We start from the raw sequence: 20,685 nt of genomic DNA, 5'->3' as shown, positions 1-20,685 counted from the left end.
GTGGACCTTGATATGTCCAGCTGTCCTTTGTCAACAACAAATTGTTGCTGTTTTTTGCATTGAATATATGATATGTGGTAATTGATGGACCTAATAAAGCCATTTGAACATAACAAAATATGTATTTTATCAAAGTAATTGTTGAACTGAAATACAGTTTTGGAAATGTACATCCAGTTTTGTTTTGTTCTGTTTTTGCTTTAAATTTTTTGGGGGCCCCCAAGAGAGTGGGGCCCTAAGCTATAGCTTGTTTAGCTTATAAGTAAATCCAGCACTGCCCGCTTGCCTCACTGTACAGTACTAGGTAGCAGACCTCAAGTGTATTCAGTTGGGGCAGGGGTCTCCAACATGGTGCCCCACACATCTTCCCCCCTGAGTCCACCTGCCTCAATGCCCCCTGGGTCATGAGTTGGCAAAAGTGCTTGCCAAGTGCTTTTCCATGGAAAGCAGCTCTACTCGCCTCTGAAGGCTCGGATTAATCGTAGAACGTCGAAGAGGAAACTGTAGGAAGCAATGGCTTTGCTTTCACACATCATGAAGCCAGTTCCTGTCACCTCCTTTTTTAAGACAAAGGTTTTAACAATGGTGTTAATAATTAATTAAACACATTTCAAATAGGAAGCTTTTTTATTTTTTTCCTCATTTCATAAAATTTGCACGCTGCTTGACTGTAGCGACAGCACAGCTTGCAAAAAAAAAAGCAGGGGAGGAATGAGAAAAATCTACAACACTTTAAAGTTAAAGCAGATTGCTATCTCCTTAACTTTCTAAGCATGTAGCAGTAACAACTGAATTAATACATCTAAATAAGTGCTGAATACATTAGGAACTGAATGTTATATCGTTGCTCTTGGTATTTATTTATTTATTTATTTATTGCTCTTGGTATTTATTTATTTATTTATTTATTGCTTGCTTGCTTGCTTGCTTGCTTGCAATTAGTAAGAAATTTCCCGCCAGTTTAAAACACGCTCTGAGAGCGAGCGAGAGCGCATGCGCTTACAGGAGCAGGTGGGACTCGCCCGTCGGGATGCAAAACCTGACTTGAACATAAAAAAAGAACAGAAACGACGGCAGGGGGCGCTCGTGCCTCCGAGCCAACGCGGCCTTGCCCTTAGGCGCCTGCGCAAAAGCTCCTGGCGGACTCGTCCAGGTGGGAGGCCGGCGGGCGAGAACATACCATAGAGCTGAGCGTCCTCGGGATCCAGCACTTCCGGTCGGCCAGGGGAGTTTTGCTACCGGGTCACGGTGGTGACAGAAAGTGGCGGGGAGATGCCGGAGATCGCAATCCGACATGTGGTGTCTGCCAGCAGCTCCGACCCGGTGAGGGCGAAGGTGTAGGGCGAGGCCGCCTTTCTAAAGAGGACGCTCCGTGGCCGAGGGAGGGGAGGGAGGTTCCGTTATTTCCCCTCGGCGGTTGGGCGCAACCACTCATAACTAGGATGGGGGTGGTCGGGGGGAGTTGGGTTTTGATTGGTGGAGCCTGGAAGAGCCCATTCTGGAGTGGGGAAGAGAGGTGTGTGATAAATTAAGGGATAGGAGACCAGAGGATATTTTTGGGTGAGGCCATGTGTAGGGTGAAGTGATAGGGTGGGGAGTGATGGAGAGGACAACACACCATACATTTAAAGTGCAGACCCAAGAGTCCTGGGAACTGTAGCTTGTGCAGGGTGCTGGGAATTATAGCTCTTTGTGAGGCAAACTAGAGTTCCAGTGGAGGGGATGGGGAGAGCAGCTGTGTACACACCATACATTTAAAGCACACATACGGACATCCAAGGGTCCTGGGAACTGTCGTTTGTCCTGGGAATTGTAGCTCTGTATGGGGCAAACTATACAGTTTGTAGGATTCTTGGGAGTGAGAGGAGCGGATTGTGTTTTAAATGTACAGTGTGTGTGCAGCTGAAGAAAGCACAGTGCGGATGATGTGGGCAAGTAATTCCTGCTCTAGATGAGAGATTCTTTCCTGCCCCTTCTTTTTTTATCCTTCCCATCTCATCTCTCTTCTCACCCCCACCCCCAGACGCACTGTGCTGAGAACCTGCTTAAGGCCGACACCTATCGCAAGTGGAAGGCTGCACAGGCTGGGGAGAAACACATCTCTGCCATACTACAGGTGAGTTTTTGTTAACCTGAGCATTTGAAATCTGCCTCAGCTCCCCACCTGCACTTTGCAGGACACTTTGCAGAGTGTAAATGGGGTGAGAAATGTGTGATGCAATTTCTTTGGGGCTAAAATACCTGAGATTGGCTTGCACAATTAGTTTAAGTATATGAGAAACTAATTGTGCAAGCCAATCTCAGGTATTTTAGCTGCAGTTCTTTCTTGGCTATGCAAATATCTTACTTGGAAGGAAGCTAAACTGAATCAGGTTGTAGGCTTAGATAACAGCTGTCTTGATTTTGTAGAGAGTGACAGCTGGACAGGATGTTGGCATGGTGATGGAGCTTGCTGGTGGAAATATGTTCATACACCCTGATTTGTGCTATTGTGTCTCCAAGTGATTGCAGGCAACGTATCTACATGGTGCCTAGAGAATAACTTACACCTAAACATTAGCAAGACAAAGGAGATGCTGTTGGACTTTCGGAGGAAGAGAGCCTCGTTGTATATCGGGGGGGGGGTGTGGAGAGAGTCTCTTCCTTTAAATTCCTGGGAGTTTACCTTAGTGAACACCTCACTTGGAAAACCAATATAACTCAGGTGGTTAAGAAGGCCCAACAGAGACTCCACTTCCTCAGGGTCTTGCGAAAGAACTATGTTAAACAACAATTGATGACCTCCTTCTACCGGTCCACAATAGAAAGTGTCCTCTCATATTGTATCACAGTGTGGTATGTTCGCTTGACAGCCACGGACAAAAAGTCTTTACAGAGGGTGGTGAACACAGCACATGATATCATGGGCCTGTCCCCTGAGCCCACTAGATGACATTGCAAGGGTTCATTGCCTTAGGAGAGCGAGAAAAATTCGCAGGGATGATTCACACCCTGGTCAGCACCTCTTTAATCTTCTACCCTCGGGCAGGAGATATAGAAGTATAATCAGTCATACCAATAGGCTAAAAAACAGTTTCTATCCGTGGACTGTTAGGCTGCTGAACGGAAAATAATATAGTGCAACTGACTTTCAGGGTTGGTATGTTGTGCAACAAGCACAGAGAGTGCAGTGAGATTGAGTGTTGGGGGGGAGGCTCGGTCAATTTCATTGTACACAGGTTGTACATTGACAATAAAGGTTTTATTATGTGGCTGTGGAGGGGGAAACGTACTGTGGGAACTGGCAATATTTGTAGCATTGGGAAATAACAAACCTCATGCGTGTGTTTAGTTGCAACTTGACTTAGGTTTGCTATTGGCATTTGGCTTACTGTGGTTGCATTGCTTCAAAAATGGTACTATGTTGGCTTGGGTGTGCTCAATGGGTTGCCAGGTCCTCATGTCCACACTACCCATTGAGCTGCTTTTGCCACCCATCTGTCCCTTGGCGGGGGCGGGGGGGGGGCGAGAAGAAGCCCTGTTTTGGGAAGTCATGCAAGCAGTCTTGAGAGGTCAATTTCAAAACCATGCAGCAGATTAGCATCTCTTCTTTGTCATATCTTGGTGGATCACTTGCAGTCGGAAGTCTGAATGCAGCCCAGCAGCTGTGCATTGTGACCACCAGTGGTTGACACCCCCACTGCCATATTTCCCATAACAAAAATAGGAAGTGTGACAGGCCTTCAGTGAGAAAGCCATAGCCCTTTGGTAGGGCACATTGTTTGCATGCTGAAGGTTCCAAGTTCAATCCCTATTCTCTGTGGCTAGAAGGCTCTTGGGCACCAGGGCTGGGAAGGGAAGGATTCTGTGTGAGAGCTTGGAGAGTCACTGCCAGTTAGAGTAGACAGTTCTGTGGTATAAGACAGCTTCCCCCCAACCCTGTCTCTTCCAGATGCTTTGGACTACAACTCCCATCAGCCCTAGCTAGCACAGCTCTGCTGGCTGAAATTAATGGGAGCTGCAGTCCCAAAACATCCGAAGGGCATCGGGTTGGGGAAGGCTGATATAATATTTGATTTGGTATGAGGTGAGTGTATGTGCATGCATACATACATATCGGCAATCATGCATGAATGGGACACTGTGTTCAATTTGTCAGAAACTTTAGAAGCTTGGGCTGAAATACAACATTTCTGTGTGTTCCCTAACCCTTGGCTGAGGCTGTCATGTCTCCCCACAGTTTGAGAAAGAGGAGCATATTCACAGCATCGACATTGGCAATGAAGGCTCCGCATTTGTTGAAGTATTGGCTGGCAGCTCTGCCTCCTCCAGTGAGCAGAACTATGAGGTGAGCGAGTGCCTGTGTGTGAGAGACTGTGGAAGGGCCTCATTCCTCACCTGACCTGAAAGCAAGCTGTTTTTTAACACAAGGCTGGTGGTTTGGGGCTTTGCAGGATCAGAGTTGTGTCCTCCTTGCAATTTGTTTGGGCTGTCTCATTTGGTGTAGAACATCCCCAGCTCCCTACTATTTTCCTAGTCTGTGGGGTTGAATCAGTCTATTAATGGGGGGTCCATTTCACAGAGGCTAGAAGTGGTACTTAAACCTAGTTAAAGAAAGGCCAAACTTAGAGATAGTGGGAGTGGGGACCAGAGTCACACATGAGTGGCATTCCAGCAGCATAGGCTAGCTGCCACTTGAATGCAGCCACATGCAAAACAATGCTAGACAAGTCAAAGAAAGTGCCATAGAGACATGGAGCGGCATGTGGGTAGAGAGGAGCACCCTGTATATTGTGCATTTGGCAGTTTTCATCAGAAGCCATAAATATGACTCAATGTTCCTCTCTAGTTCCCCACCACCACCTCCTATCTCTGTGAACCCATATTTTAATCCTATTAGGCTGACATCTGTCAAGCTAGAGGCTAGAATGTAATCCCTTTAAGCCTGCAGTGCACCCTGACCTCCACCCCAGTCCTTTCCCTCTCATCTCAGGTGCTGCTGGTCACATCCTCCTTCATGTCCCCCTCGGAGAGCAAGAGCGGCACCAACCTCAACAGGGTTCGTATGTTTGGACCAGATAAGCTTGTGAAGGCCACAGCTGAGAGAAAGTGGGACCGGGTGAAAATCATCTGTACCCAGCCCTATACCAAGGTTTGTGTGGAAGTACAAATGATACAGGATATAAGGGATGCTGGCCAGTGTCAGGCTTGAGTTCCTGCATTCGTTTCTCAGTTCGGTAAGAGACTTACTAGGCTTGCCTTCATTAGCCTGATACTCTCCAGCCATTTAGGATTACAACATGCCCTCATCAGTTCTAGCCAGCACATCCATGTTGACCGGAGCTGACAGGACTTGTAGTATGAAATGCCTGGAGAATACCAGGTTGGTAAAGGCTGTGCTAGCCAGTCACGGGTTAGTTACTATCTCCATTGCCCATCTGTGAAATGGGTTTCATTCTGGCCGGTATTACAGGAGTGGTTTGAAGCTGAGAAAGAGTAAAGTACTTTGCATTCTGCAATAGAAATGATTATTGTAATTGCTCAAAGAACATTTATGTTATGGAGTGCTGTACAAATGCCAAGAATCATAACAGCAACAGCAGCATGAAAAGGCTGATGGCTAGCATCTCTACTAATCTGGTGAACAGAGGATGCAAATTTTTAACTGCTTTAGGTAGTTAAACTATGGGTTCACCATCTAGAGATGAGGTGAAATCAGAGAACATTAATGTGGGATGGAAATAACTAAATTCTTGTATAGGGATATTATTTTGAGCAAATTCCTATTTATGTTTACTCTGAAATTCCAATGATTTACTTCCAAGTAAATGCGTAACAGCATTAATTGGGCTAACTAACTATCAAAAGAACATGTAAACTCCAGAGTTGTGCATATTCTTGGCATGAAAAATATAGTATCAACTGTTTATCAGGGTGATTGTTTACAAGGGGAGCAATTCCTGGTAGGTGGTGTCAGTCTGATGTATGCCTAACATACCAGTAAGCAGGTTCTGTTAACTGAGATGCCTTTGGACTCTGAGGAGTGTGTGGTGATGATAAGAGAGAGGGGCCGCCTGGGAGGAGGGGCCGACAAGTGCTTGGGACTGCCTGATTGATAAACCTGACTCCTTTACTTGAGTTTCTTGCTTTCCTTCTCAGTCCTTGACTTATGGCCTCTCCTTTGTGAGATTCCACTCTCCTCCAGAAAATGACGAGGTTCATTCCAAAACCGCTTCGCCAGTAAGTGCTCCAATGACCTGAATGTTGTCCCCTCTTTTGCTGCCATTCCTTGGCTGATTTGAAACCCTCGCTCTCTCCTTCCTACTCTGTGTATTCAGAAGCTCACCAAGCTGGGGCAGTTCAAGGTCAAGGAAGACGACAACGACTCCCTGAAGCCTGGTGCGCTTTTCTTCAGCCGTGCCAGCAAACCCCTCGTCTCTCCACCTAAAGGTAGCCACAGTACCTACAGCATAGGTGGGGAACTATTTCCAACTCAAGGGCTGCATTTCCCTTCTGGGCAGATGTTCGAGGCCCATATGCCGTTATGGGGGCAGAGGGGCAAAAGAAGACGGGGCCCTGAATATGTCTTGTCTTTGTACAGTAGGCTAGTTTCTGCACACACCTCTAGCCTCCATCCAAATAAGGAATACAGTGGTACCTCGGGTTAATTACTTAATTTGTTCCGGAGGTCCGTACTTAACCTGAAACTGTTCTTAACCTGAAGCACCACTTTAGCTAATGGGGCCTCCTGCTGTCGCTGCACCGCCAGAGCCCGATTTCTGTTTTTATCCTGAAGCAAAGTTCTTAACCTGAAGCACTATTTTTGGGTTAGCGGAGTGTGTAACCTCAAGTGTATGTAACCTGAAGCGTATGTAACCTGAAGCGTATGTATGTAACCTGAAGCGTATGTAACCCAAGGTACCACTGTACACATTATCAGAGGTCAATTGCTCAAAACCACTCAGGGTCAGGGAGGGGTGCAGTCTGGGGAAATGACTTGGTGGCAAGGGGAAGGTTCTGAGGCCAGAGAAGGCCACAGACCTGAGAGGCCCTATGCTTGGTATATTGCTTCCAGCTGGCTAATAATGAGGGTTACTAGGTCAAGCCGTGGGTCCATTGCATCCACTTTTCTGTTTTCCTCAGTGGCCGACCAGCTGCCTTTGAGATGCTCACAAGAAGGGCATGAAAGCTACAGCACTCTCTCACCATTGCTCCTTGGGATCTCGTATTGAATGGTGTCCAAAAGCCCTAAACGGCCTCGACCCAGTATACCTCAAGGAGCGTCTCCACCCCCATTGTTCAGCCTGGGCACTGAGGTTCAGCTCCAAGGGCCTTCTGGCAGTTCCCTCAGTGTGAGAAGTAAGCTTACAGGGAACCAGGCAGAGGGCCTTCTCAGTAGTGGTGCCCACCCTGTGGGATGCCCTCTCATCAGATGTCAAGCAAATAAACAACTATCTGACTTTTAGAAGGCACCTGAAGGCAGCCCTGTATTGGGAAGTTTTTAATGTCTAATGTTTTACAATTTTTTATGTGCTGTAAGCCGCCCAGAGTGGCTGGCGAAACCCAGCCAGATGGGTGGGGTATCAATGCTAATAATAATAATAATAATAATAATAATAATAATAATAATAATAATTAATAATTAATATGGCCACAGAACATGGAGGTTCCATTTACCCATGGTTACTAATAGCCATTACTAAGGAGAGTCCTAAGCAAGTTTGTGTCAGTGGGGCCTAGAGGTGGCTTTTCTTTTTCTTTTCTTTTATTCAGCAATGTGTTCATTTATTTCTAATAGTAATTAATATTTTTTAATAAGCTTTATTTGCACAATAAAAGCTACACATATTGAAACATATTAAAGAAAGAAAAGAAAAAAGGATAAAAAAAAGGAAAATAGCAATAATAAAAAAGAAAGAAAAAATAAGAACATTCAACGAAAAATCTTATCAGAAACATACATTAATTTAAGGGATATCATCCATCGTCGACATTATTATAAACACATATTTCCAGTGAGATGGGTGGGGTTATCAATATATTTATTTATTTATTTATTTATTTATTTATTTATTTTACTGCCACCGAACATGGAGGTTCCATTTACCCATTGTTACTAATGGCCATTAGCAAGGAGAGCCTTAAACAATTTTGTGTCAGTGGGGCAGAGAGGTCGCTTTTCTGTTGGTTCTGGGTTGAATCAGAGACATTCACATGCAAAGCTCTGTGTGCTCCCACTGTAATGCTGTGACGACAAAAGGTTTTTCGTGCCATCCCTGAAAAAGCATTCCTTAACAAACCGAAAACCCAAAGTGGCTCTTCTGCCGTGCACACTTCATAGCATCAGCACTGCATTTCATAACACATTGAGAATGATTATTCATTACTGTTGTTGCAGCCTCTCAGAACAACCAGCCCTCACCCAGTTACGCCGCTGCCTCGTTGCAAACCAGCGTGTCCAGTTCCCCCGATCCTTCGCCATCAGCCGCCGAAAAACCCACCACCAAAGCCTCTCCCAAGGTTAAAATCTGATTTCTGGGTGAATAGTTGGGTGCCAAACTTTATCCTTGCGTGTTAGCCTAAAGTAGCACTGCCAGTTGTTTCTTTATTGTTTTAACTACCTATGCTCTGATTAATAGTTCTATAGTACTTTTGTGTGTTCAAACTGCTTCATGTTCATTATCTAGTTGTAATCTTTACAGCAACCCTTTAAAGCAGATGTGGGGAATATGTGACCCTCCAGATGTTTGTCAGACTACAGCTTCCTTCAGCTTCAGCCAACATGGTTGGATGATGGGAGTTGGAGCTCAGGAACATGGGGAGGGCAACTGGCTCCCCACCCCTGCTTTAAGGAAAACTGATATTATTATTATTATTATTATTATTATTGTTATTATTATCCCCTGCACAGCAGTTGAGACCCTAAGATTTAAGGCTAAGACCTGTGTACAGATCCTCCAAGAGAGCTTTTTTAATTCTCCTCCAAGATTCCAATTTTCCCCATTTTAAAAAATGAAAATATCTTTTAAAAACTTATTTAAAAACTTTTTACTGACTGCTCCTATAGATTGCTTATTGTGATGCCAAAAAGGTTTTTTGTTTTATTTTTGCGTACCCTCAAATTTATCCATCAAAAAACAATATTCTTTTCACTGGCATCTCCTGCATGTCCCCAGCTGCGATTCTGTGATGCCATAAGTTTTTATATGGCCCCATTTTAAGGCCGCCAATATGTGTGCTTGGATGGAGGATTAGCCAAGCTCACTTTTACACGTTGCCCTGTCGCCAGACGGTTTGCCATGGGTCTGAAAATGCTTAGCTACTCCTGGCTGTACTTTTAAATAAATAAGGTATTCTTCATTGTATTAAATAGTAGATTTCAACAGAAGTCTCATAAAGTTCAACAAAAAGAGCAGAAGACCCAGTGGAACTGTAACAACCCTTCATGTGGATTATTGGACTCTATGAACAGACAGGTGGAATAGACACTTATAGACGTGTGGACCTTATGCATGAACAGACTAGAGAATGAACTGATCCACTGGGTCTTTTGCTTTTTTCGTTGAACTTTATGAGACTTCCGTTGAAATCTACTATTTGATACAATGAAGTATACCTTATTTATTTAAAAGTACAGCCGGTTACATCTTGTGTGTTTATTGAGTATGTTTCACATAACCATAGGTTTGTTGTTTTGCTAATGTAGTTTAAAAACAAACAAACCAGGAGCAAGTCAACCCCTGAAGTATACAAATCTTTACTGTAGGTTTGTCCCATCCCATGATCCACTGCATTTCCTCTCTATGTGGTTGTTAGACTACTCCTCTCATCATCCCTGGCCACTGGTCATTCTGCCTGAGGTTAATGGGAGTTGCGAGCCCGACAACATGTGGAAAGCCACAGGTTGCCTTCTTATACCATGAGTAAGTCCCCGTGGCCTCTGGGCATCTTACCTTTTAGTAGGCCTGCATTGTTTTGCACTGCATGTTTCCTTCTGCTCACAGGAGCCCACGCCGGTCAAGAGGAAGTTTGAATTCAGCAAGGAAAATTCTGGTCTCCCGTCTGCAGCCAATAAACCCCACCCCGATACTCCCCGCCCTGCACAGCCAGCCTCCAAGAAACTCAAAGGTGTGTATGCGGGGGCTGCATTTTGAAAATGGGCCTTGGGAGTCCTCTCGTACGCTGGGAGAAGTTGGAGGCTAAACTTGGGGTTACTGTAAGTTACTTGCATTGATAAGTAACTTTGCAGTGCAGATCTTAACACATTTACTCAGCAGTTAAATCCTTCCACATTGCTTCTTATTAAGTGTGCATGGGGTTGTATCCTGAGTCTTTAATATGCCCATGCTTGTTCTTAGTGGTAGTATTCCAACTATGGAATTCCCTCCCTACAGAAATCAGATAGTCTGCCTTTTTAGCTGCATTCTTGAGAAATGTTAAGGATTTTTCTATTTGTTCAGGCTTTTGGAAGATAGTTCTATCAAGGTTTTACATGGCTGGTCCCTGACAACCACACACCTTGAGGGCACATTGATCTCTGCAGATGATCTTGATACTACGGAAGAGACTGAAGTTCTTAACTGCTGGAAATCCCTTTTCGTTCCCCACCCCCTCCCAAATGCTTTCCTGACATCCAGCAATACCATCTGTTGCCAGTATGCTTTCACAGCCATAAGGACTAGAAACTTAGTTCTTTAAAAAAAAGAATGTTGAGATAGCAGGATGTTATATGCTGCTCCTAGTTCAATATTCATGCAGAATCACCCACTTCCAGCAACTATTTGCACAGGGATTAGGACACAGCTTGTCCAGCATCACATTTTGATTGATTCGTACGGAAGAATAGCTACAGATCTGTGCATCCCCTCCTCCTCCTCCTAAATGACTTTTATTTGCTCTTTTCCCCCCTTTACCAGCTTCTCCTTCATCACTACCTTCCCCAAAGACGCCACCTTCCAAAAAGCCTCCACAAACTCAGCCTTCAGAGGGGACAGCAAACGTGTCTTTCCAGCGTCTCCTGCAGGGAACTGTGTTCGTGTTGAGTGGCTTCCAGAATCCATTCCGCTCTGAGCTGCGGGACAAAGCCCTAGAGATGGGTGCAAAGTACCGACCAGACTGGACCCCTGACAGCACTCACCTCATGTAGGTGTCCTGCAAACCACCGGATCTCCCTGTGCCTTCTGAAACTTTGTTTCTCTCTACCCAACCCCTAGGTTTTTAAGACTGTACAGTCCCAAAGGCTTCAACCAGACATGAGTTTGTATCTTGTCGACTTGCTGCTTTACCAGAAACATAACAAGTCTTTGGTACGAGAAGTACATAAAAACGTGCAACTACTTCTTTCCCTGTACCTCATCTCCCCAAAAAAGATCAGGTTTTGCCAGGCCTTGGAAATGGGGTAGCAGGAGAGAGTTCCTCTGCTGCTGCTGCTGTTGCTGCTGCTTATAATTCTCACAGGCTGCCGCCTTTTTTAATATAGCCTGCAGAAGGAAGCTTAGGGATCTTACACACCATAAAAATGCAATAGCAACAAGCTAAACAATTTGCAAATCAGCATTGCACATGTGATTTTAACACAGGCCCATTAAAATAAGTAGCACAATAATATTAATCCCAGATTTTTTTTAAATAAAAGTATTACTCTACTTTCCGTACACATGGGAAAGTTGCTAGACACCAGCCTGCATCAACCTTGTAACCTATATATATATTTACTACAACTCCCATCAGCCTCCAGGCCTCACAGCCATGGCTGGCAGTGATGGGAGTTGCTGTCCAACACATCTCCAGGCATCAGGTTAATGCTGGCTGCTATAGGCGGTTGCAGGGTAGCTCCAGTAAACTAGGGCTGCTAACCAACAAGGAACTACGTAGATGTACAGCCTGATCCTGTGCAGGTCTGCTCAAGGGTTACAGTTGCAGCTGAGTGCATTAGAACTAATTCGAATTTCCACCACAACAATCTGCCTTTTGAAGCGACCGGTTGTGCTTCCTGCCAGTTCTTCTGCTCTTAGCACTGGTTAGTAGCAAGAAACATGTTGCTGTGCCCTGAGTGCCCTGCTGTGCTCTCTCCCCTTCCAGCTGTGCCTTTGCCAACACGCCCAAGTACAGCCAAGTGAAAGGGCTCGGGGGCACGATTGTGCGGAAGGAGTGGATCCTGGACTGTTACCGCACAAAGCGGTGCCTTCCCTGCAAGCGGTGAGTTGGCGGGTGGGGCGGCTGAGCCTAAAGGGCCGCTCTGTCAAGGCTCCTTGCACCATTGCAGAGATGGGGAACCTGCGGTGGTAAAACTCCAGTCTCCTGTCATCCACTGGTAGCTGCGGCTGATGGGATTTGGAGTCCAACAAAATCGAGAGAGTCTCCCTCTCCCCACTGCGTTGGGATGGGAGGTTTGGTTTCAGCTACATCTGGGTTTGCAACGGGTGTGTCTCTTTTAACAGCTACCTGATGGTAAGCCCAGAATCTTCCAGCAGTGAGAAGGAGGAAGAGAGCGACGAAGACACCCCTGCCCGACACCACAAACCCCTTGCACATCCGCAGGTAATAGAGCACCTCGGTTCATATGGAGTAGGCAAGGCTCTGGCAAACTTCTTTTGTCCTGAAAGGAGTTGCTATCGCCCCACTGGCACTAATAGATCAGGGCTATATGTCTGCACACACATTCTGATTGAAAAGTAGGGTTCTTCCTATAAGGTTCTTCCAATGAAAGGGGGTAAAATCAAACCCTGTGTTTACTTCTCATTGCGTAATTTACACAGAAGTAAACCCACTACATTGCCATCTGCCTAGGATATTACCTGCATGGTAGTAAACAGTATCCTGATATTTGAGCCACTTTACATTTACAATTTTCTGTCTGCATCAGACAAAAAATATATCCCCGGAAGTCTCTCGATTTTTTGCCTTTAGAAGGGTGTTTGGGTGTGTCCCTGCCAGTGTTAACATACGGGGGGGGGGGGGGTCGGCGACACCTTATGTGGTTTTTGAAACAAAACTGAACTGTGGCACTGCTTTAGAGAAGAACACCCCCCCCCCCGCCAAGTGTGGTGTTGGTTACTTTGAGTTGAAGCAGGTCAGTTGTTTCTGTTGTTCAAAAGGTTTTTTAAATTAACTGAGAAGACAATGTTCCCTGGTTTAAAATTCTCTGTGCTGTATACCTTTTTACTAAAGGATAAGATTGCAGGTGCCATCTTAGAGGCATCCTCTCCTTCATGAGATTGAAGGGGAGAACCGCTCTGACGTGAGCACTGCTTTTATTTGACAGAGAGCTGACGTGCCCAGCTCCAACCACAAGCCCAAGACCCTTGCCAGCCCCAAAGCTGTACCCAGGGCACCAAAGAGGGCATCCTCTGAAGAAGAGGAGGAGCCCACTACCTCTCGGAGCAGCGGCTTCCATAACAACTCGCAGGCCCCAGCAGTCGACTCTGGAGCATCCAGCAGTGACGAGGATCCCAGAGGTAGGTCTGAGAAGCCCTGGTTCTACCTGCATGTTGGAGCAAGAGAGCTCACTTTCAGACTCCTCCCTCCTGCTTCATCTTCCTATAAGAACCACCTTGCAGGGTCAGGCTAAAGGTCCTTCCCGTTGAGCATCCTATTTCCACCAGCAGCCAGACAGGTGCCGCTTAGAAAGCTCACAAATGGGGCACAAATGTGATGGCCACCCCACCCCCCCATTTTTTGCATCCCTGGGTAATGAAATCCATGAAATGATTATGATTAAAGGAACAATCTTGAACCGTCTGCTGATCAGTTCCACTACATGAAGCTCAAGTTACTAGGCAGTTTTATAAACCATTTTTATCTGTGTATACCAGGCCCGATTCCAGGTGCTGACTTGAGCATATAAATCCCTAATTACTTTGGGCCCAGGCAGCTGAAGGGCCAAACTGAGCCCAACACACTGCAAGGCAATGCAGGGACACTTAGTTGTTCAATCCAGGGATGAAACCACAACCTAGGCATTATCAGCACCAGTTGAGCTGTCCAAGCTGTGGGTCTTATCTCTGGACCCCAGCAGGCCTTTTGAGTGTTCCCTTCCTGAGCCACCAAGCCTCTGATTCTTTGCTTCCTATTGCCACTTGCTCACCTGTCTTTCAGCTTTTTGTGCAATGCTGTAAAGAAACCCCGTATCCCTGGCAGCTATGAAGGAGCTGGAAGGAGCAGGCAGTGGGCTGCATTAACCTGCCTATTCAAATGTAATGGCACAGTAGTGACCCTTTGTACTAATTTTCTCTCTCCTTCTCTACCCCCCTCCCCACCTCAGGTGCTCGAGACAATGGAGATGAGGGCTCTGGTGACACCGACGATGAGCTGAGGAGGTTGGTCAAGTGAATGGTTCTTTTGTAAGCCATGCCCTCAGGGATAGAAGGATTTTGTGTTTTCAAGGGGTTGGAATAGTGGCTGGGTACCTATGATGCCAGCAGGTAGGCAAATATGAGAGAAGATGGTTAGAGATTGGTAGAACAGGACTTGAAGCTGTGGTGTAAAGGGGAGAGGCTCTACCCCATCAGTGGAAGTCCTTTGCGCAGATGTTCCCTGGTTTCTAAGCCTTCAGTTGTAATGGCCAATGTGCACTTTTGTCCTTGAGGACTAGAAACGTGACGCTGATTGTAGGGCAGGGATATAAGGTCCTTTGTGCCAACATATTCCCATTTCCCCTCGGCTTTAGAGTGGAAGAGGAGCACCGCAAAAAGCAACAAGGGGGGCGGAGGGTGGTCCCGGAGCCAGATGACGATCCGTATGGTGGCTCCACAGATGAGAATACGGATGTCGAGGAAAAAGAGGAACCAGATCAGCCCATCCCAGAGCTACCAGGTATGTCAGGACTGTGAGCTTAGATCTGATCAGTCAGCTAATGCTTTTGTTGTTTAACCCACTTGGATGGATTGCTGATTGGGGCTGAGAGTGAAAGACTCGTTCATCTTGTGCAGCTATTTTGTTTCTTCTTTATGCAGTGCGTAGTTAAAACTATGGAACTCGCTGCCACAGGAAGCCACCAGCTTGGATGGCTTTAAAAAGAATTGGACCAATTTGTGGAGAAGACTATCAATGGCCACTAACCCCAGTCAGAGGCAGAAATGCTTCTGAATACCAGTTGCTAGAAACTACAAGAGGGGAGAGTGCTCCCACGCTTTGGTCCTGTTCTTTGTGGGTTTCCCACAGGCATCTGGGTGGACACTTTGAGAACAGGATGCTTAACTTACCCTGATTCAGCAGGGCCACTCTTACACTTTTGAGTATTCCTATAAAAGGAAGTTAAGAAGAAAATATTAAAGATTACCTATTCTTTTCACCAGAGTGGTAGCTTTTTAAAGCTGTGGATTATCCCCCCCCCCCCCCTGCCGCCGCTAGTATCTCTGAGATATATTGACACTTATTTAGTGCAAATTATTTAATGATAAGTTTTTTAGTAGCAAGTTACTGGTGGGCAGCCCCAGCTTTCTCCCTTCTCTGCTAAGGAGGCCTCATGACTTCTAAAGGCAAGGAGAGACTGGAAGAATGAAGTCAGGAGATGAGATGCAACCATGCTATTTCTTCCCTTGCTGGTATAGATGAGACTAGGACCTGAGAGTTCCTGGTTTGCATCCAATGTTAGTATACTCAGAGTAGACCCATTGAAATCAATTAATTAGATGCAACCCTCTAGTCTTGAACTGCATCAATAGACATAATGCTTGGAAATTATGTGGTTCATTTATGGGGCGAGTTTGGGGTTTCACGTCTTCATTCAGCTTCTTCTTCTCTGTCTTTGCCAGATTTATTCGTGGGCAAACACTTCTTCCTTTATGGCGAATTCCCTTCTCAAGAGCGACGCCTATTGAACCGGTACATTGTGGCTTTTAACGGGTGAGTTTTGCTGCGGTGGCATTGCAGTAGGTGCCTGCTGTGGCCCAAGTGGCGTGCCGAATGCATGCTGTCATCAGAGGTAGCCCCCAAAAGAATGTAAGCTGAGTTTAGCAGCCAAATTTCGAAACACAATTCCATATTTTTCTGTAAGGATGCTTCTCTAGGAAGAGAGAAACCAGAAACTACGTAGAGTCTTGACTGTCCACTCCTTCATGCCTAACAGGCGTTGAATATATCATACTCATTTTGTCAGGGCTGGCTAAATTTTAAAAAGCACAATTCAAGCAATATACTGTAACATTTAGCACAGTATACTTGCATACAAACTTACCGACCCATTTAAAAATACTGCTCAGAGTAGACCCATTGAAATTAAGTTAGTCATATCCATTAATTTCTGTGGGTCTGGATACAATCTACCTCTTTCCTTTTCCTTTTTTGGTGAGAGGACGCGCATGAGATGTTGGATTTAGAACAAACCTTGGCTACAGCTTGCGGCTAATTGAGGGAGAGTTTAGCCACAAGTCCTGGTTCAGAGGCCATGCTAAGCCAAACCTTGCCTAGTTTGGTGTGGCAGCAAAGGTGACCTGGGAGACGGAGCCAAGTGGGTGCAAGGTCCTCCCTAGGAACCCATATGTTCAAGTTTGGCTTAGTACAACCTTTGCCAACCTGGCACCCCCCCCCCCAGAGGTTTTGGACCACAACTCCCATCAGCCCCAGCCAACTCACCAAAACATTTGGAGGGTGAGCCAGGTTGGCTTAGTATGTCATGCGAACCAGCCATTTGTGCCAATTCTGCAATCTCAAGTGTATTTCAAGATCACTTCTTTCTGCTCTTAGGGGAGGAGGAAAAGGTGGCTGTAAATTATTGTGAGGGGAATGCTTCTTTTCTGCTTGCAGGCAAGTGGAGGACTATATGAATGAGCGCGTGAATTATGTGATCACAGCTCAAGAGTGGGACGACACGTTTGAGGAGGTGAGCTCATCCTGCCAGCTGTGTAGGACTGCACTGGTCTAGCCCCATCCTCCGTAAGCCATGACACACTTTTCAGGTGGCCCTGTAGATAACGGATGGAGATAAACACAGGAGGCCAGTTCCAAAGGCAACTGTGGCAGAAACAGATGGTCGTAGTAGCACTTTTTAGCATTTTATGCTTTCAAAATGCTTCAAGAGCTTTTTAGCATCCTTACGATGACCCAGTAACATGTTTAATGTTACATTGCTGTAGAAGTGGGGGCTGAGGTTGAAGAATAATGTTTGTTGTTGTTGTTTTAATCTTTCTTATACCCTGCCCATCTGTGACTAGCCCTAAGTAACCAGCAAGCTCTGTGTTTCAGTAGGGAATTAGTGTCAGACAAGAGTGGGGAAACCTGGTTCTAACCACAGCACCCCGCTGTCTCTCGCTTTGTGACCAAGATAAAATGTGAACTGGGGCAACCTCATTTAAATGCTTGTGCTAGTCCACAACAGGTAGGCATTGCATCAGGATGGACTGGCTCTGCCTTTTGGGGTGGGGCCAGAGTCTTCCAAGTGCCAGCATTTTCTCCTTTCTGTTGCAGGCTCTGAACGAGAATGCCAACCTCTCCTTCGTGCGCCCCCGCTGGATCTACAACTGCAACCAGCGGCAGAAGCTGATCCCCCACCAGCCCTATGTTGTGGTACCAAGAGTGTAGGGCAGCCTCCTCCCTGCAGGCACGTCCCTGTGGGTCCTGTATACTCCCTCTGGAGCAAACAGCTCTCCTTCCCTTTGGGGCCACTTGACACAATGCTCTCTCTCACTCGTTTTCCACTGGGACGTTCCTTCCTCTCAAGGGCCTTGTTCAGCAGCCCTGTTTCTACACTCACACACAGACACAGCTGGGATTTTGAGGGCCTTTTTTTCTACTATTGCTTGCTCCAGCAGTAGCTACCCCAGCTCACATGGGACACGATTTCATTTTCAGAAATAACTCGAGCTGCTCTGGAGAAATCAGTGTAGAAAGCCTCCATGGTGCACAGTGGCAGTGGTGAGCTGCTCTGGATTGGGGCTAGTGTCAACTCTCTCAAGGGCTTAATAAGTGGAGTGGGAACTTAGTTTGGACTAATAAGGGGTGAGGGTGCAACTGGGAAAGCAAGATGCATCCTCCAAACAATCCTTTTATTTTTGGGACCCTCTCCTGACCCTGGTTCTCATTTCATTCTTTTTCTTTCTCTCTTTTTCCCTCCCCGCCCCCCCATCACTTCCTAGGAGGCTCTGTGTGTTCTTGCCAGTCAGTTAACTTTACTCTATCTCTCTATCTTTATATGCATATAGCTGAGGACACTGGCCATTTCAAGGTGGATATTCTGACACAAACGTTGTCCTTAGAACGGAGGCACCTGTCCCTCTATACAAGCTCTGCCTTGCTTCCAGTTTTACAGGAGTTGATGTTTGCCTCCTGCTCCTTGACCCCTTTTCATTTTGTGGCTAAGGCCACCCCATCACAAGCTTCCATTTTTTGCAGACGAAATTTGTTCCTCCATCTGCAGATTCAGCAGACCTGAGCCTATGAACAATCAGTGGTATGCTGGCCTGACCATGGGGCAAATCCAAGCCCGTTTTTAGAATTCAGGAATTAACCACTCACAAGTGTGCATTACCATGTTGGTTGACATTCTGCTCACCTGCATTTCTACGACCACCTCTGGAAAATCATGTTCAAATGAGGCCCGCAGTGTAATATCCAGTCCCTGAGTTCACATTCCTTTTTAAGCTCAGTGTACTTGCGCTGTCTTACACAGCTCCGTTATAAGCATGTGGTATTTGGAGTAGACGCCCTACGGTGACCGAGCATAGAATCCTAAGTGGCATGCTTGGCCCAGGTACAGAGATGTTTTAATGCTAAGCGTTCTCACACACAACTGCTTTAAACAGTGTTCAGGGTTGCTATTGGGAGAAACTATGACTGTTAAAATCATACTAAGTTTTATATTGCAGCTCTTATGGCCCAAGCCTCAGATTTCTCCTATAGGAAGCAAAAAAAGCAGCTGGAGTTAATTGTCTTATGATTTGATTCATTTCAGCAGGGTGTTGTCAGTTCCACTCTTTACTTTTTACCCTGGGCAAAGAACTCTTTTTAGATTTCGCTGGAAGGGAAACAGCAGAAAAACCCACCCTTTAGTTCAGCTTCCCGGTGAGCTTTTTTTTCGGGGGGGAGTGGTGTTTAGCCCCAGACCCCCCCAAAATTGCATGCTCCTTCCTGCTTTTCCCTGGCTGTGAACTGGACTGAGAGGCCTTGAATAATCTACCTCGTTTTTACAGCCCATCTCTTCCCCCACATCATTGGTGCTGCCCTCAGCGCTGGGGATCAAGCCAGCAACTCTTCTCTGTCCTTACGTTCATGGATAAACTACAGTAAACAAGCTGATTGCTCACAGGAGCGTCCCAGCTTCAGGAAAGGGCTGCAAATGGCCCATTTCTATGGACTCTACTCTTTGGCCCAAGTGTATATAACATCTCCAATACAGAGGTTCTCCACTTGAACCCTTAGCTTTGATGCTTAAATGGGAAGTCAGCTACCACCTTCCATTTTCCTCTAGCTCCTACTGTGTGGAAGCCCAGAGATCACAGGCGTGGGTAAGAAGTAAGCAGAAGCCTACCAATGAGGTGCTTCAATCAGCACGACCAGCGGATAGCATTGATAGGAGCTATAACAACAAAAGATGGCAGTAGCATGTTGGCCTCCCGTTTACTCCAATGCCTCTTTGGCAGGGAGGATTAGCTTGTCCCCAGGTAGGGGGCATTACAGTGTTAGCCAGAAATTGTTGAAAAGCATGGGATGCTCTGGAGTGTTTGCTCAGCTATGATTCCCAAGAAGCTGGTGATGGCTTTCAGGTGACAGTAAAGGGCAATGGTGTTTTTTTAATAAGCTATCTTGACTACTCACCAGAGGGGAACTAGCTTTGGGAGTGCAATGAGAATTCACAGACACCCCTTCTAAAATCTGCCACGTTCAGGGTTGCTATGGGGGTGGGGGAGGCGTAGCATTTAAACTGTATCAAGTTTGCATCACAGCTCACATGTCCCAAGATTAAGGGCTTCTTGGTTTTTAAAAATGAATTATACCTATGGTTCATTACAGTTTGCATGAGGTTCCAAAAGTTGTGACGAATCTCCTCCAGGGATGTATTCATGTCTTCTTTCCCCCTCCAATCTGGTTTGTTGTGGGGTTTTTTTTTTAATAAAAAATAAATGAAATGAAAATAAAATCTCAGTCTTGAGCTGCTCTTCTGCGCCACAGAACAGAGAGATTGTAACAACCTCCTAAGATCTTACTGAGAAGAAACAGGTGTCAGAATATTCACATGATGATTTCTAACAGGGTCTCAACAGTTCTGGACAGGAAGTCATGCATTTAAGCTTTTAAAAAGGCTCCTGATGCTCATAGCGGCAGTTTCGGCTCATAATGTGGCAATTGAGGGTGGTGTGGAATTGCTTGAACACACAGTAAAACAACTGGCTTCCTCCCCCTGAGGTCTCCATTCCCTGCCTTCCTTCTGTCCTGCTCATACAGCCCCAAATGCTTCTCTTCTGGCATAATTGCATTACTTAGAAACCCACAAACTATTTGTATAAACCATTTAAAAGTTCAAGCCAAGGCAATTACCCCTAGGATTGACATCACTATTTGTCTCCCTCCACCTTCCTCTAACTTAATGTGTGGAAGAGATATCTGACTTGGGTCTGTGCTTTTTTAAAAAGCTTACAAAATCTGGAATATTTAGGCATAAGTGCTTTGATCTGTACCAGCAACAACAGTCAAGTAACTGCCTTTTTGGCTCTAATGGACATCCAATTTAATCTAGCTACCTGTTTCTCGTATCAAAATGCTTTGAAAGTG

The 20,685-nt window shown here is 45.8% G+C and overlaps 1 protein-coding gene across 1 annotated transcript; it reads left to right on the top strand.

The window, feature by feature from the left end:
• The first annotated feature begins 1,180 nt into the window (after positions 1–1,180).
• On the top strand, positions 1,181–20,053 carry XRCC1 (X-ray repair cross complementing 1). The gene is made up of 17 exons (XM_083455239.1): positions 1,181–1,323; positions 2,024–2,116; positions 4,220–4,327; positions 4,973–5,131; positions 6,139–6,219; positions 6,318–6,429; positions 8,378–8,499; positions 9,984–10,107; positions 10,896–11,121; positions 12,061–12,177; positions 12,420–12,519; positions 13,244–13,436; positions 14,243–14,297; positions 14,648–14,793; positions 15,735–15,825; positions 16,726–16,801; positions 17,386–20,053. Exons 1-17 carry the CDS (start codon positions 1,273–1,275, stop codon positions 17,497–17,499), a joined length of 1,968 nt encoding a protein of 655 aa, XP_083311365.1. The 5' UTR covers positions 1,181–1,272; the 3' UTR covers positions 17,500–20,053.
• Positions 20,054–20,685: the final 632 nt, after the last annotated feature.

The sequence above is a fragment of the Podarcis tiliguerta genome (assembly GCF_965153285.1).
Source record: "Podarcis tiliguerta genome assembly, chromosome: 8".
In the NCBI taxonomy this organism is placed as follows: Eukaryota; Metazoa; Chordata; class Lepidosauria; order Squamata; family Lacertidae; genus Podarcis; species Podarcis tiliguerta.
This window is presented reverse-complemented; position numbering and strand designations above follow the sequence as displayed.